Source organism: Schistocerca nitens, chromosome 3, assembly GCF_023898315.1.
Source record: "Schistocerca nitens isolate TAMUIC-IGC-003100 chromosome 3, iqSchNite1.1, whole genome shotgun sequence".
NCBI classification, from domain to species: domain Eukaryota; kingdom Metazoa; phylum Arthropoda; class Insecta; order Orthoptera; family Acrididae; genus Schistocerca; species Schistocerca nitens.
The window spans coordinates 82,071,957-82,088,175 of record NC_064616.1 but is presented as its reverse complement, the minus strand read 5'-3'; the positions used below and the strand labels follow the sequence as shown (position 1 = coordinate 82,088,175).

At 40.0% G+C, this 16,219-nt stretch overlaps 1 protein-coding gene across 7 annotated transcripts in view; it reads right to left on the bottom strand.

Moving 5' to 3' along the window:
• LOC126248046 (homeotic protein female sterile-like) overlaps positions 1 to 16,219 on the bottom strand; it is a 296,375-nt gene that overhangs the window by 79,980 nt on the left and 200,176 nt on the right. For all 7 annotated transcript variants that reach the window (XM_049948674.1, XM_049948680.1, XM_049948681.1 and 4 more), the window contains exon 14: positions 11,071 to 11,569. In XM_049948674.1, the coding sequence (XP_049804631.1) occupies positions 11,071 to 11,569 (499 nt within the window). The remainder of the gene's footprint in view (positions 1 to 11,070; positions 11,570 to 16,219) is intronic.

Here is a 16,219-nt window from a genome sequence, read left to right as displayed (position 1 = left end):
GTTGGTCAAAATATTTGTTTCCTAGTACAGGGTGTATATGTGGACAAAGAAAAAAAAAAATCCCAGTTTCTTCCCGGTTAAAAAATACACTTTCTCCTGGGTGAAAATACGCTTTTCCCATGTTGAGTGACACTATACTTTCCCTCGGGATTGTATAAGTTATTAATCCTTTGAATGGTTAAGGTTTTATACACCGGCATAGAACCTCCCGCCACTTTAGGAAATGAATCCCACAAAGAAATGTGTTTTGGAAAGATCTTTGATGTGGAGCAAGATGTACTCTGCATATATTCGTAATAAGAAAGTATATAGTAGAATTCCACTAAACACTGAACAATAGTTTCCAATGCATTGAAGTCGAGATTGCGATGCGCTTTTGTAAGCCAGTCACAGCTCATGTCACGTGATCTTGCCAGTCTATGATAGCAGATATTCATCACGTTTACATGGACTCCCAAAACAAGATTTCGTTAACTGATCTCCCAGACTGCTCCTGGATAGTCGTGTAAACATTTCAAAATCCATCCTGGAAATCTGCTTCTGGTTGCCGGTTTTCCAATTCCGCAATTGATTTCCGATCCCATGTAAACGCAACTGGTTTTGAAATGTGCTTGGGCTGTCAAGTTTCGTCTTTTACACTAACTATTCACAACTCGTCTAATTGAAGAGAAATAGCGACTGTGCTGACTAAATCAGAAACTGTAACAGCTGTTTTCCACACGCCATAGTTAACTGCGCTAACAAATTCACTCCAGGCCTTAATGTGTAAACATGACAGCGAAAAACCATTTCTGAAATTTGATTTTCATCTTTCTGAAGATGTCGCATGCAAACATAGTGATACAGGGCATAGGACACGTGATGTAGTCAGCCTATAGCAACATCACTGCTAAGTAGTGCAAAAACACAAATAGAAAAAGTTCCTGGTTTAAATTAATGTACATAGTGTAGCTACAAGAAAAGCTCAGCTTTCACATATAACATTTGTCTTTTCTGTGGTGTTACACTTTGATACATCACACAAATGTGCCAGTAAAATTTAAAGTAATGATGTAAATGTCTGGTCATCTGGGTTCGATATTCTTTACGTATCTGGCCCTCAAAGTGTTAAGCTTTACATGAAAATCAAATGCTTTGTGATTTAAGAAATTCAAAGCATGTTCGCACAAGTAACATAACTCATATTGGGTATAATAAAATGTACTTTGAAAGTAACGCTTTCCAAATGACCAACTGCAACATTCTCCCAGGACCATTACAATTCATTTCAGCAGTTGTCAGAGATTGTCAGAAAACGCTGTTACTGTGCCTGCGCAGCTAGGATGATGTAGGTAGCCCGTATGTTTGTGCGTATATGGCATTAAGAGATCTTACATTATGTCATAAACAAAACTGGACATCAGAGGATACTCCAAGAACACAGGAATTTTGTAAATACTAAAATGCATAATTCAACTTAAAGAGCACATCTGTATGTGCAGTCACTAGGAAGTAGCCCCAAAGTGATATTAAACTTTTCAGTGTCTTTTTCGGGGTGCAAATTTTCTTGGCGTACCAGTACTGTATTATCTCATGTTTAGTTCTTTATTATGGCACAACACCATACGTCCCAAAAGATAACAACGTGCACTTGAATTTCCGCAAACAGCTGACACTAGACAACAGCGTTTCAAATGAATCGACTGCCTCTGCGAAAAAGATGAATTAAAGTCAATTTTTTTAGCAAATCGACACAAAAATAACTTCATTGTTCTGCAAGGCAATTAATACCAGACTGCCAAAAACCTGGGAACAAAATAAAATCAGAGAAAAACTAACAACATATTTCAGCCTTCCATAACTATTTAAATATTTTAATTCACTTCATAGCTCCTGGCCACAGGAAATGTGTTTTGTTCTTGAGAGGTGTAAACCCAGAGGGCCAGCCACTGTGGCCGAGTGGTTCTAGGCCTTCAGTCCGGAACCACGCTGCTGCTATGGTCGCAGGTTCGAATCCTGCCTCAGGTATGGATGTGTGTGATGTCCTTAGGTTGAAGTAGTTCTAAGTCTAGGGGACTATTGACCTCAGATGTTAAGTCCCATAGTGCTTAGAGCCACTTGAACCATTTTATAAACCAAGAGGAAACAGCAAAATCACTAAACATAAACACAGTTCACATGGAGACTACCCCTCATCCCACTACAACTCGGACTGCTCTGCGCGTGCACAAATCTGGCAGCTTGAGTTCAGCAGAAAAATGTTTCCTGGTAGCATCTGGCTGCTTGTTGCCACTGCCGATACAGCTAACAGTCGCACTTCAAGTAGCCAGAAGCTGGAAAAGGTACTGCTCATACGCGACTCAACTGCGCATGTGCAGAAGCCCGCTGGTAACTGCTCAAACAAACCTAATGTTAACTGATGTGAAGTCATGCCCATCGGAAGCAGTTTATTGTTATGAAATATTGCATAGTCTTCGTCCTAAAGCCTTTGACACATTGCTGTTGCCATACGCTTGTGTGTGCACTGTGTTTTGTTGGGGGATTTCCTTTGCAAGTTAAGTTTTATAATTTTTTTGCTTGTTTGTTTTATTGCTGCAGTAGTATATTGCAATAATGGGCTAAAGTAAAATTCTTTGTTAGAGTATCAGTTCTTACCAGTAAAAACTTCAAATACCTAACTCAAAACTAAACAATGAAAAATTCCTGGAATTCCTAAAACTTTCCGTGTTTTTCTCCCGAATGAAGAAAATTACACATTTTTCACAGATTCCCTGGAGCGTATACACCCTGTAGTACTTTAACAAGAAATGATATATTTGTTACTGGTCCACCGTGAGTGTGGTGAACTGTGCAACCAAGTTCAACCAGTCATGCGTTCATTCATAGCCAGTAGGCCTTGAAAGCAGTTACAGCAACATGCCATATCACAGTAAAGAGCGATGGATGAGTCATGGAAAAGTCCTTGAGAGATTTTTTCAGCTTAGTGTGAAATAGATATACAGGGTGTACATAAAGTCTGGGAACACTTTCAGTTATTTATTTCACAAGAACCAAACATTGTACAGATATCATACATATGTCATTTTGAAGAGAAATCTGTTCGACGGATGTTTAGAACCCAGTGCAGTAAGAAGCCACAACAAGGAAGACCATTTATCACTGGCGCAACAAATTCGTTACGACGGGTTGCTTGTGCCGGCAAAGAGAAGTGGACATCCCAGTTTGAGTGAAATGAATGAGGAGTGTGTATGAGAGACATTCATAAGGAGCTCAAAGAAATCCATGTGTCATGCATCCCATGAACTCAAAATGGCTCCAATGACAGTGTGGAAAGCCCTGCGACAGAAGCTGTGGGTACCTGAACACGGAACTGCCCCATCGATGGATCGGCCGTGCTACAGAAGGGGACAGCTGTTTCATGAAATGGCCTCCCCAATCACCAGATCTCACTCCGTGTGACTGTTTTCTGTAGGGACACATTAAAGATCTGGTGTACCACCTCTACCACGTGATGTAGCAGAGCTCCGGGAGAGAATATGGGAAGCGACTGCCAAAGTCAAAGATGTCATGCTGGGACAGGCATGATATAAGAACTCTATTAACATACTGACGTCTGCCAGGTCACTCATGTTCGCATATTGAATGTTTGTATAAAAAACACCTTTCAGACTGAATCGGTAAATGAGTAGAAGATGGAAAAATTCATGCCATATCGCCTGCCACTGCCAATCTCTACTTGGCATGGTGGCTGATGGGAGTAAATAGGTTTGTTTGAATAAACATATCATGACCAATCGCAACCATTTTCAAACTGTTTCTACTGTGCATGCACAGCTTTGTGGATGTTGTGATCATGATGACACCTTTCTCGAACCATATTTAGCGTGTTTTGTACCACTAGTTGACACCTTCACTGACTTAGTGTTACTCAAATGTTTTTGGTTTAAACGCAGCATCAATTATGCATTTTTTCATGCTTAGCAAGATATGTTTTGAGAGTTTATTCTCATTGCCAAGTGCAATATTTACGTATGTATTTTTTGTGCTGCTTTACACATGTGTGGTTTTCTACATAATTAAGGAGACACAGTACTTGATAACCTCGAAGAGACAACTACAGTGCAAGAGATGTAGAACACCACATATGCAAACACCACACAAAATACTTATGTAAATATTTGCACTTAACAACAATAAAAGATCCTGAAAAATTGTGCTAAACCCTGAAAAAATATGTCACTAGTGCAGTTTTTCATCTTGGGAAGCTACCTTGTTCTGATTTCTCCCTCCTTCCATTCTCCCTCAATGAACTGCCATGAGCTGGCTGTTGCACACTATTGAGGCGTGAGTGGGAGCCACCTCACATATGGTGTACAGGTCTGTTCTAGATGATGTTGAGCTCCACCTCTCCAATGCCTCCACTCAAACCAATGTTAATATCAAGCACACTAATTACCAGTCTACACCAAGCACTCTAACCACCAATAACACCTGAATTTTGATAGATACCATCGTTTCCATTCTGAAGTGTCTCTTTCATATAGTCTGGAACAAGTGGCCAATGCATCTGTAGTGATGAGTTATCTCTTGCTGAGTATGCTGGAGGTACTACTGAGGTCTTCAGAGGTAGGCATCAAATCCTGAAACTCTTCTGCAAACAGATGCCATATTCATGTATGCCCTAATCTTCCAAACGCCCTTACAAACCAGCCAGTTGATCCCACACTAAAACCAACTTAGCCATACCTTCGGTCGGGACTTCAATTACGTGCCATTGTACTCAGGAATGAGGATCACTATCACAATCCATCTCAGACGGCTACTCTGCCACCCATCCAAACCATGCCAATCCTTTTACCACTCCTACTCCAAACCCCTTATCACATGGGCAGGGACTGAAAACCTTAGAATATATTTTTGTCGAAATTCACATCTTTTGATTGGATGCACAAATCTAAAAGGTTGTCATGCTACATGAGTGAATACAGAGAAAGCCTTAGTTGTTTGAACCTGACTGTTCAAAAAGTGCCAATTTGGAACTTAGTAACTGGAATGTTTGCTTCTGCAAAAACTTACAGTACCTTTTCCTTCGGAAATTGCCTTCATTTTCTTTGTTGGGCTGATCTAGGCTTTCAAAAATGATTGTTCTGTTGACAAGTAGCAGCATTTTCCTGCCAGTGAACTGAATGTGCTTCTGATTTAAGGTATTTCTGGATATTATTTGTCTTTTCCCACCCAATTTCATGATTACAAAAATCTATTAATTTCAACCTTTTGTGGGCATTCACAGCCATGCAATCCATGCTTGTATCGCTCCAGATAGGACTGATATGGTCATTAGCGCAGAACTGAAAGTACTGTAACTCTTTTTTTAACATTAGGGGAAGAATTTCGGTATAGTCGAAAAACGTTACAGATTTTGTTTTCCAGTTGTTATGGTCCAGAATGCGGGAACTGTAGGCTACAGTGACAGATGCCGCGAATGTACAAAAACTAGAATTTTAACCACAAGAAGGGTGATGAGTGGTCTGGGGGAAACAAGCCCCGCCTCCCTTTTGCAGGGCAATAGCCCACAATGTAACAGACACATTGTCACAGGGACTGTTGACCTCTTCTGGTGTCATAAGTATAGTTATCAAAATCCATAATGGGCCATGATTAGTCACTTCACTTATTAGAAAATAAGAAAAGAAAGCAACAAGCAATACAAAACATAAAGCATTTGGGGATGGCTATGGGGCAACTGCCTGTTGAGGTTAGCAGAGTATTGTTAACAACACAGTTCATACCTGATATCTAGCACTATTCGATGCAACCACAACCACAGCTCAAAACACCTGGCACCTAATTTTTCCACATTAAAAGTGTTCACATTAGACTATCTTTTGAGCTTTAGCTAAGAAATGCACCCATTTCTTTGTTATAAACTGCTAGGTCCCACGGCTGAGTACTACATTGCACTATGCATCATGTATCTTGAACAGACCATTCAGCTACCTACAACAGGCATGGCACCATATCAGTGAGCACACAGATAAGTTGTGGTTGTGTACTTCCTATTTGGAAAACAGGTTCTTGTGCACATTAGCTTTCCAAACTGTGCTTCACCATTTGATGTACAATAACAATTACTGAAAATTGGTTACATTTTCGATATTTATATGCAGAAAATAAAACTATTTCAAACTATCTGATAAAATGTTTATCTGGACACAATTTGCTACAGAATAGTAATTCTGTAGTTTTGCATTTTGAGGCAGAATTTGCATCTATTTTCCAATTATCACAAAATGCAAATTTTTCCATTCGCTACACATGGATCAGAAACCATATGGCAAATCCAGTGCAACGCCTGTCCAGTACACCCACACAGCACATCTTACTCCAGTCTTGTCACAGGCTTATCCTACCCTATCCACTTGTCAAAACAGTCATATGATGCCAGTGAGAAAATTCTCCTATCAGAGCATTAAAAAAATTAATGTGCTCCTGTTCATCGAAAGACCGACTGAAAAGAGGGTATCAGCTGCCTCATTCTAGTTTCTCCAGCACCCTTAAAAATTTTCCCAAAATTCTGGACTGTGAATATATTCGCTCTCTTTTTAACATGCAACTCACCTCTCACTCCCACGAGTTCCTTAACTGAAACTCCCTCACACCTACTATAGTCCGATTAAAGTTATTCGATAGCTCACAGATCTCAATTGTTGCTACAGTGTTGCCACATCGGCTGCTGGCTACGGCTTGGTTGTATGAATAGGTGACACACAAATACAGTGGGTGACTTTACAAATGCTGCTAATTTGTAATGTGGAGCAATGTTGGAAGTAGCCCTGCAAGGTATGTATGAAATGCAAGATACTCTATCTACAGCTGATTTTAAATGGCTGATGACTAAACTGCAGCAAATCGTGTTTGGTAGCCTTGAATTGCAGCTCGTGTCCTAAGGTAACCACAACCTCGTGATGTGGAATGCAGGCGATAATACGGCCGTTGTCAGTCCGCAGTAAAGCCAATCACTTTGTTCATGGCTATTAATGCTAACATCTATGAGCAAACTCGATACAGAAAGAATTCAGTTTCAGCGCTGAAAGCAAAACCGTAATTTCTCACTACCACTGGTTACCTGACACTATCCTCACATTGGCTAAACGAGCTGCTGTGTTACTAACTGATGATGGCATTTGCTCTCAGGTTATAGGTGACACATTTGGATTCCAAATGAAAAAAGCAATGATAGGAAGAAAAATAAGAGCAAATAAAAAAGTCAACAGGGGCATGAAAATGAGGCAGTAAAGTATTAGAAATAAAAAAATTACATTTAAACCAATTAACTGAATAAAAATAACAATCAAACTCTCTTGATAACATTTAAAATTAAAAAAATACTTTGCTACATTTGACAAGGCTCATTGCAGCCTTCAAAAATTCGGCTTCATGAAATGTCATGCGAAGCTTTAGGGCAAGACAGTCTCCGAGATTATGATAACTGTGTATGTTGCGCAGGATCATGCCTTATGCGGCAATATCTAGTAGTCCAGAATGAGATTTTCACTCTGCAGCAGAGTGTGCGCTGATATGAAACTTCCTGGCAGATTAAAACTGTGTGCCGGACCAAGACTCGAACTCGGGACCTTTGCCTTACGCGGGCAAGTGCTCTACCAACTGAGCTACCCAAGCACGACTCGTGCTCCGCAGGAGAGCTTCTGTTAAGTTTGGAAGGTAGGAGACAATGTACTGGCAGAAGTAAAGCTGTGAGGATGGAGCGTGAGTCGTGCTTGGGTAGCTCAGAAGGAGGAGGAGATTAGTGTTCAACGTCTCGTCAACAACGAGGTCATTAGAGACGGAGCGCAAGTTCGGGTGAGAGAAGGATGGGTAAGGAAATCGGTCGTGCCCTTTCAAAGGAACCATCCCGGCATTTGCCTGAAGCGATTTAGGGAAATCACAGAAAACCTAAATCAGGATGGCCGGAGACGGGATTGAACCGTCGTCCTCCCGAATGCGAGTCCAGTGTGCTATTGGGTAGCTCAGTTGGTAGAGCACTTGCCCGCGAAAGGCAAAGGTCCCAAGTTCGAGTCTCGGTCCGGCACACAGTTTTAATCTGCCAGGAAGTTTAATATCTAGTTGTGTTTGGTTAATGCTGTGAATGAAACCTGTATATTTCATTAGTATTGTGTGTGTGTGTGTGGGGGGGGGGGGGGGGTTAATCATGTGTGATGAAATATGAAATAAAAGTGCCACACCCAGTATTTGAGACTCGAGCACATCACGAAAGGAAGGCTAACAAGGGATTGGAAGTGAACTGACCAACTATTGTGGCAGTCTGGCAACAGTGAACAGTTTAGGTGCGACACTGAGCGCTCCGATTGTAGGAAACTAGTTCAAACACGTGCAGTGTTAACTATTAATTAATTTTAATCAAGCAACAGTTCACTGCTTTAAGTCGCTCATACCCATCCACTCCTACTTACCCATTCTCTCTCACTCATTCAGCCCAACTCATTGTCATTATCTCTTTGGCTGTGAGACAGTGGGCAGTGACAGATACACAGTTTCCTTCATTCTGCCCTATTAATACTATCTCCTCTCACTGTCACTGTCTCCCTCTTGCTCTCTCTTACTGCCACTGTCTCATTCATTTCTTCAGACTGCTGCTGTCTCTTCTCACTGTCACTACTACCACTCTCTCCCACACTGTCATTACCACAGACTGTCTCTCACTGTCCCTTGCTCTCACCCATCTATCCTTTCTCCTTCCCTTTATTCCTCTCCCACTAGTGCTGTCCTCTTCACTCTTTTCCTGGCACTTTTCTTTCACTGTCGACTATGTTCCACTGCCATTGTGTCCCCCCTCTTCCTCTCACATTGTCACCAACCACTGTCTATCTCCCAGTATTTATTACTTTTCCAACCCACTGCCACTGCCACTGTCGTCTTCTCTCTCACCGTAAGAAAATATATATTCAAATGTTGAAATATCTGTGAGGAAGATAGACTGAGGCAGTTGGTACTCCACTTTTCAGTCAGAGCCTTTTAATAAAGAGAAGCATATGTGGCTTTTTATGCCCTGATAGGAGTATTTTCATCTGGTTCCCTTCTTTTCACTACTACAGCGGGTAGGTCTCTCATATGAAAAGAAGAGATTCAGTAAAATTGTGATAGTTTACTTATGTGAATTGAAATAATGCAAAACTATATGATTTTACACTTCAGACTGGATTCTATGCACACAAAAAAATCTGCATGTGCTTCAGTATTACAATGAGCCTGGGTTCTCAGTCCCCTTCTAATGATAACAAGAAACACTTTACATGGTATTTCTCTGTGCTACATCACTTTATTGATTACGTTTTTGCCTCACACCGGATGTTATGGGCATGATTTACATGTACAAGTAGGGTAATTTTGAATATCTGTACCCTGGAAACAGATGAACATACCAAGAAACTTTTGAATGTGATTCAAGATCGACCTCTTAGGAATCTATTGTAAAAAATTTGAGGCATTTGCTGTGCATACTTGTTTTGGAATCCGTGGCTCGGTTTTGGTATCCAAAACAGTTTTTTTTTTTTTTTTTCAGGTTTTCTCAAGAACTTCCCATGAGCTAAACTGTCTCTACGTAAGCCCCTTAACATGCTCTGTCAATCACATTTAATACAAAAAGAACTAACTGAGTTGCACCATTTGCCTAAGCTGGAGGAAGTGCATAATATTCAAAATTTGACCCTGTATTGCAGTATAGCTGCAGTAGGACGACCCTTCTATTGGGTACACAAATGGTCCCTACCCAAGGCTATTCAAAACACTTGGCTCTACCTTTCTATCACCAACAGAATCCGAGGTATGAGCCCTGGAAACATCTCGTTTTATACACAGTGATTTGGAACACAATAGGTAGCATGTGCATTCACATGCGTACCAATACCACCTCTGCTGTAATTTCTGCACAGTTTTTCATGGGGACATGACCACTGATCAGCTGTCCACCTGAATTAATGACCACTGCCAAATTGTGACTAAAAGTAGAGTTTACCACCAAGTGCTAGAACATGTTGCTGAACAATACATGCTCAATTTCAGCTGTTGCTTCACAACCTGTGCCACCTGGATTCCAATCACCGACGTAAGCTCCTCTACATTATTTTGATAGTAATTGTCTTTGCAACATGTCGCTTTATCTTTTAATACTCCTTGTCCCCATCTCATTTAGCTCCTGTCCCAAATTCATCTCCACCTGTTGTCCATGACCCTCACTTCACTGATCCTGCACTCTCACCCTTTTCGCCAATCTCTCCTGCCTTCTATTTCTGCCTCTTAATCCATTCCTTGTCATTGGCCTCTGAACACAACTCTCCCTGCCTGCAATCCAATAGGCTTTAACCATTTACATTATTTTTATAAATTAATGCACTTCAAATACAGTGGGAACATTTTTGGATTGGAATTTCTTTTTGTATCAGCATGATCATGCTCCTGTCAACACTGTAAGAACCACAGCACAATAGTTCAAAGGAAATGAAGCAGGTCTGCTGAACTGCCTAGCTCAAATTCTCCACATTAACCGCTTCTGCAGTTTTGCAGTGAATTGAAGTGTCAAAAATGTGTCACATCAATTACTCCATAAACTTGGCAGTAACTATTTACACAATTTCAAAAAATATTGACACAACAAATTTCGCCTTCTGTGTTAAGTCTGCCCCGCAGATCCTACAAACTACTAATAGCAAAGCTTCTGTCTTTGGAACCTCTGTGCATCCAGCCATCCTAAACCATAAGAAAATTGGTAGAATTTTTTTAATCACATTTTTAATTTACCTTAGTTACTCGTTTAATTATTCAAATCAGGAGATTTAAATGCATAAGTGTAACACTTTGGATCTCAGAAGGCAATTTTGCGTAATACAGTTCCATTTTCTACATGTTACTGTTGACATAAAAGTAATTTGGCTAGGTGAGTTGATTAATTTAAAAAGGCTGGAGAAAGTTTGCTACTAATAGGCTTTCATGAAATTTCTTTAAATTCTTTAATACATGGGTTTGTTGCCAAAATAGGAATGAGATACAACAGGGTATTTGTGGAAAACATCTTACCTGGCAACTTATTTATATCAAGGCTCAGCTGTCGTTTCTCATCATATGACATTGGTTTGGCATTATCTTCATCCTCCGAGTCAAAACCCAAGTTTGGTGGCGGCATACTGCTACTTCCTTTCTTCTTGCTTCCTCCTGAACGTGAGCTAGTTTTAGGCCGCTTCTGACTACCTGACTTTCCCATTCCACGAGAACTTTTCTTATTTGTCTTAGATGAGGTAGGTGCACCAATCATCACACCAGAGTTTGCACTAAACCCACTTCTGGTTACACTATGAGGCAACTCTGCTCCAAGTCTATCACCAGTTCCTAACACAGAAACATTAGCACCAGCACTTACAGCATCACTTGCAGATACTGTCCTTGCATCCTTCAATGAAGATCCATGTTTTTCCGACTTCTTTTTTTTTCTCCGGTCTTTGTCATCCTTCTTTTTCTTATTGCGCTTCATGGAACTTTCTTCAACAAGCTTGCGCATTTGGTCTTGCATTGCTTTCAGCTGCAACAAAGCATTAAGAAAGTTAGAAAGTGTAAAGTTTCTCATACAAGTTGAACACATTTCTTACTAAGAAACAAGACATATGTATAGAATTCTTAACATTCTTGGAAGCTTTTATAGCTTGTTTGCAAAAGTTAGTGCCTATTCACAACTGCTTGACAATTTTCAAACTACAAAAGCATAAATAATTTGCTATATTGCTAAGGGTTTTGCTCCCAGAAAAAAATCAAACTCTAACGAAAGATAATTTTTGTATAAAGACTAATTCAATTATTTAAAAATGTCTTTTAATCCTCTTTCTATAACATTTTCAATATCTAACAGAAATGCTGTGAATATCTGACATAATATGGAGAAAAGTACCACGCAAGACAAACATCCATAACATTTTAAATAAAGACTTTTTTCGTACCTATTCGGTTTTGTACATCAGTGCACCATCTGGATATCCAGGCACATTTGTCAATGTGCACAACCTTGTCAATTGCTATTATTATTATTATAATTATTATTATTATTATTATTATATTCTGTAGTTTGAATGTAGGCAGGAATTTTGCTAGGTGCTTCAGAGTGTATCTGCATGGGATAAGACCACTTTTGACAGTCAGTATAGCTAGGCAGGCATGTGTGGTCAGAGTAAGTAAGATGGGTGGTGCAGTGGCTGCGAGAAAGAACTTGGGTTATCAGCCACAAGAGGACACAAGATTTGGCTGCCACATATATCTTGTGATAGTAGCAAAATGTTTAATGATAGTTGTCTGTGTTAATACTAAATCTACCTATTCATTTGAATAGCTCTTATAAAGGATGAATTTATAATGTACAATGTATATTTTAGTTGTGATAGTAAACCAACAGCAGTAAGTGTAATACTGTTTTATACAACAGTAGAAAAATATGGCTATGTTGCTTTATTTCAAGTAGTTGATATGAAAAGAAAGGATAGGTGATGTAAAGGATATCATACACATCACCTAGAAGGTGGCTCATCTGTGTTGTCAAATGAGAGGAAGAGGGTGTCTTTGTATATACACTGAAGCGCCAAAGAAACTGGTGTAGGCATGCTTATTTAAATACGGAGATATGTAAACAGGCAGAATACAGTGCAGCATTTAGCAACGCCTGTATAAAGCAAGTGTCTGGCGTAGTAGTTAGATTGGTTACTGTTGCTACAATTACAGGTTATCAAGTTTGAATGTGATGTTATAGTCGGCACACGAGCAATGGGACACAGCATCTCCGAGATAGCGATGAAGTGGGGATTTTCCTGTATGATCGTTTCACGAGTGTACCGTGAATATCAGAAATCTGGTAAAACATCAAATCTCTGACATCGCTGTGGCCAGAAAAAGATACAGCAAGAACAGGACCAACAACGACCGAAGAGAATCGTACAATGTGACAGAAGTGCAACTGTTCCGCAAATTGCTGCAGATTTCAATGCTGGGCCATCAACAAGTGTTAATGTGCAAACCATTCAATGGAACATCTTCCATGTGGGCTTTCGGAACTGAAGCCCCACTCGTGTACCCTTGATGACTGCATGACACGAATCTTTGCGCCTCGCCTGGACCCAACAACACTGATACTGAACTGATGATGACTGGGAACATGTTGCCTCATCAGACTCGTCTCGTTTCAAATTGTATCAAGCAGATGGACGTGTACAGGTCTGGAGACAACCTCATGAATCCATGGACCCTGCATGTCAGCAGCGGACTGTTCAAGCTGGTGCAGCCTCTGTAATGGTGTGGGGCGTGTGCAGTTGGAGTGATAGGGGACCCCTGATGCGTTTAAATACGACTCTGACCAGTGACACATACATAAGCATTCTGTCTTATCACCTGCATCCATTCATGTCCATTGCGCACTTAGGCAATTCCAGTAGGACAATGTGACACCCTACACATCCAGAATTATTACAGATTGGGTCAGAGAACACTCTTCTGAGTTTAAACACTTCCGCTGGCCACCAAACTCCCCAGACATGAACATTATTGAGCATATCTGGGATGCCTTGCAATGTGCTGTTCAAAAAAGATCTCAACCCCTCGTACTCTTAGAGATTTATGGACAGCCCTGCAGGATTCATGTTGTCAATGCCCTCCAGCACTACTTCAGACAGTAGTAGAGTCCATGCCACGTCATGTTGCGGCTCGTCTGCGTGCTCAAGGAGGCACTACACAATATTAGGCAGGTGTACCAGTTTCTTTGGCTCTTCAGTATATAAAATAAGAAGTGTTTGAAGGGGGTGAATATGTACTACACGACTACATAAATGACTCAGTCTTGGTGAGCTTAACGTAACTGGTATAAAATCATTTTAAATTTGTGTATAAATGGTTTCATAATGCAACACAAGATTCTAAATTATGTTGATATTGTGCTTTACAACAGTTTAGTTCGTGTTGTTAAGTTATAAATTTTGGTCTTTCTTGTTGTAGATCTGATTATGGCTACAATAGGCGAAACCTGTAATGCTGAAAAATTATTAGTTGTGATCAAGGCTGTGTAAAATAAAAGTTGCAAATTTATCACCTATTACACTGGAAAATTGCTGTTATTGTGCAATATCAGCAATGCCGAACAATTATGTTTCCAGAATGAAATTTTCACTCTAACATCCCCCAAGCTGTGGCTAAGCCATGTCTCCACAATATTCTTTCTATCGGGAGTATTAGTTTTGCAATGTTCACTGGAGAGCTTCTGTGAAGTTTGGAAGGTAGGAGACGAGATACTGATGGAAGTAAAGCTGTGAGGACGGGTCATGAGTCTTGCTTGGGTAGCTCAGTCAGTAGAGCACTTGCCCACAAAAGGCAAAGGTCCGGAGTTCGCGTTTCGGTCCTGCACACAGTTTTAATCTGACAGAAAGTTTCAATTATGATGTTGCTATTTCTCTGTAGCATGGCTGGCTTGTCTAATAATATTTGTCCTACACCAGACTTCCATTAGTCTGGCATTCAAGATTCGCAACACCTGCAACATGCGTCTGCTACTGTTAGATCTAACTGACATTGTTTGGAATCAATCAGAAGTGTTTGGACTTCACTTAGCTGTCACCACACACAGGTTCAGTTCATTGTTTTGATTGCGAGTGGTTTTTGTCATTTTTTTCCTTGGGAACTAGGATCCATTTTACAGCAGTGAACGTAAATATCAAAGTGACCTGTGGAAGTTTCACTGACATTTAAGCAGTGACAATATTCTTGGACCGAAACCTCCTTCAAGTTCTAAACTAGGAGAGAAATGTAACCACCTAACTCTGACCATTGACCAGAAATTGGAAATCATTAAATACCTGGATAAAGGTGAGAATAGAAGTATTTTGATGAATGAATTTAATACTGGCTTGTCAACCATTTATGACATTAAAAGAAAGAAAGAGATGAACTAATGAAATTAGGTTGTCAATTAGTAGCAACCAAAAAATTGGCTTCCAGACAAACATTAAGAAAAAAACACCAAACCTGGAACAACCAAAGAGCATATTGTACAAACGGTTCAGTGTGGTATGCTCCAAAGAACAGCCAATAATGGGGCTCCTAGAAATTGAAAATGCAAAGACATTTGAACAAGATTTACATGCTGCAGAAAATGAATGCAATTTTATCTGATGGTTGGCTCAGAAACTGAGTTTTGGCATGGAATTAAAAGCATTGATGTAACTGGAGAAAACACTTTCAGTAAATCAAGACTTAGCAGAAAAATGCTAAGGAGAGTTTGAAGAAATAGATCAGATTTACAATACTGATGAAACAGGCCTACTATGGCAGTGCTTGCCAACATCTACTCTAGCTGGGAGGTGAAAAGATGGCTAAAATCCAGACTAACAGTATTTCCCTGTATTAATGAGTCTTGAAGCCACCCAATAACTCCTTTTGTAATTGGTAACTCTGGAAAACCTCAGGAATTTTAAGAATGTTGCAAACTTGCCTGTTCATTATGACATTCAGTCAAATGTGTTGAAAAACCTAGGTCTACTAGAACACAGCAAAGCCATCCTTCTTTCAGACAACTGTGAAGCACATCTGCCAGTAGTTGAGTTAGTTTCTGGAGATCTACTTGCCACACTTCTTCCACCTACTGTTATGTTACTGAACTAAAACATTGGACCAAGGGATAATCCAGAGCTTCAAATGTTTTATAGGAACTGTTTTGTTCACAGCCTGTTAAATATTAAGTGTGATGTAACTGGCTTTCCAAAAAACTTTAATGTGCAAGATGTCTTCTATAATGTCACACTTTCTTGGGCTCAAGTACAGAAAGTTACTTTACCATAGTGCTGGAGAAAACTTTGGCCAACTGCAGACTCTAGAAGTGATTCAACACCACAGACTATTGAATAGGACCACCCAAAACCATTGTCTGAAGTTTTGGATTAAAATGAATATCAAAGAACCTATGGAGCAAGATCTAATTGACGAGGACATTATCCAGTGCATAGTAACCCCTCAATTTATACATAATGTTGAAGAGTATCACTCAGATGAAGAAACAGAAGAAAAGGGTAGAATGGGAGAATCAGCTAGGCAGAAGTTGCAGAATCCCTAAATAAATATCACTTTTGCTGAGTGTAATTCTAATTATAATGCCTCTGAACTTAATGATTTATGTATCATCAGAAATAGCTTTTATGAGACAACAACC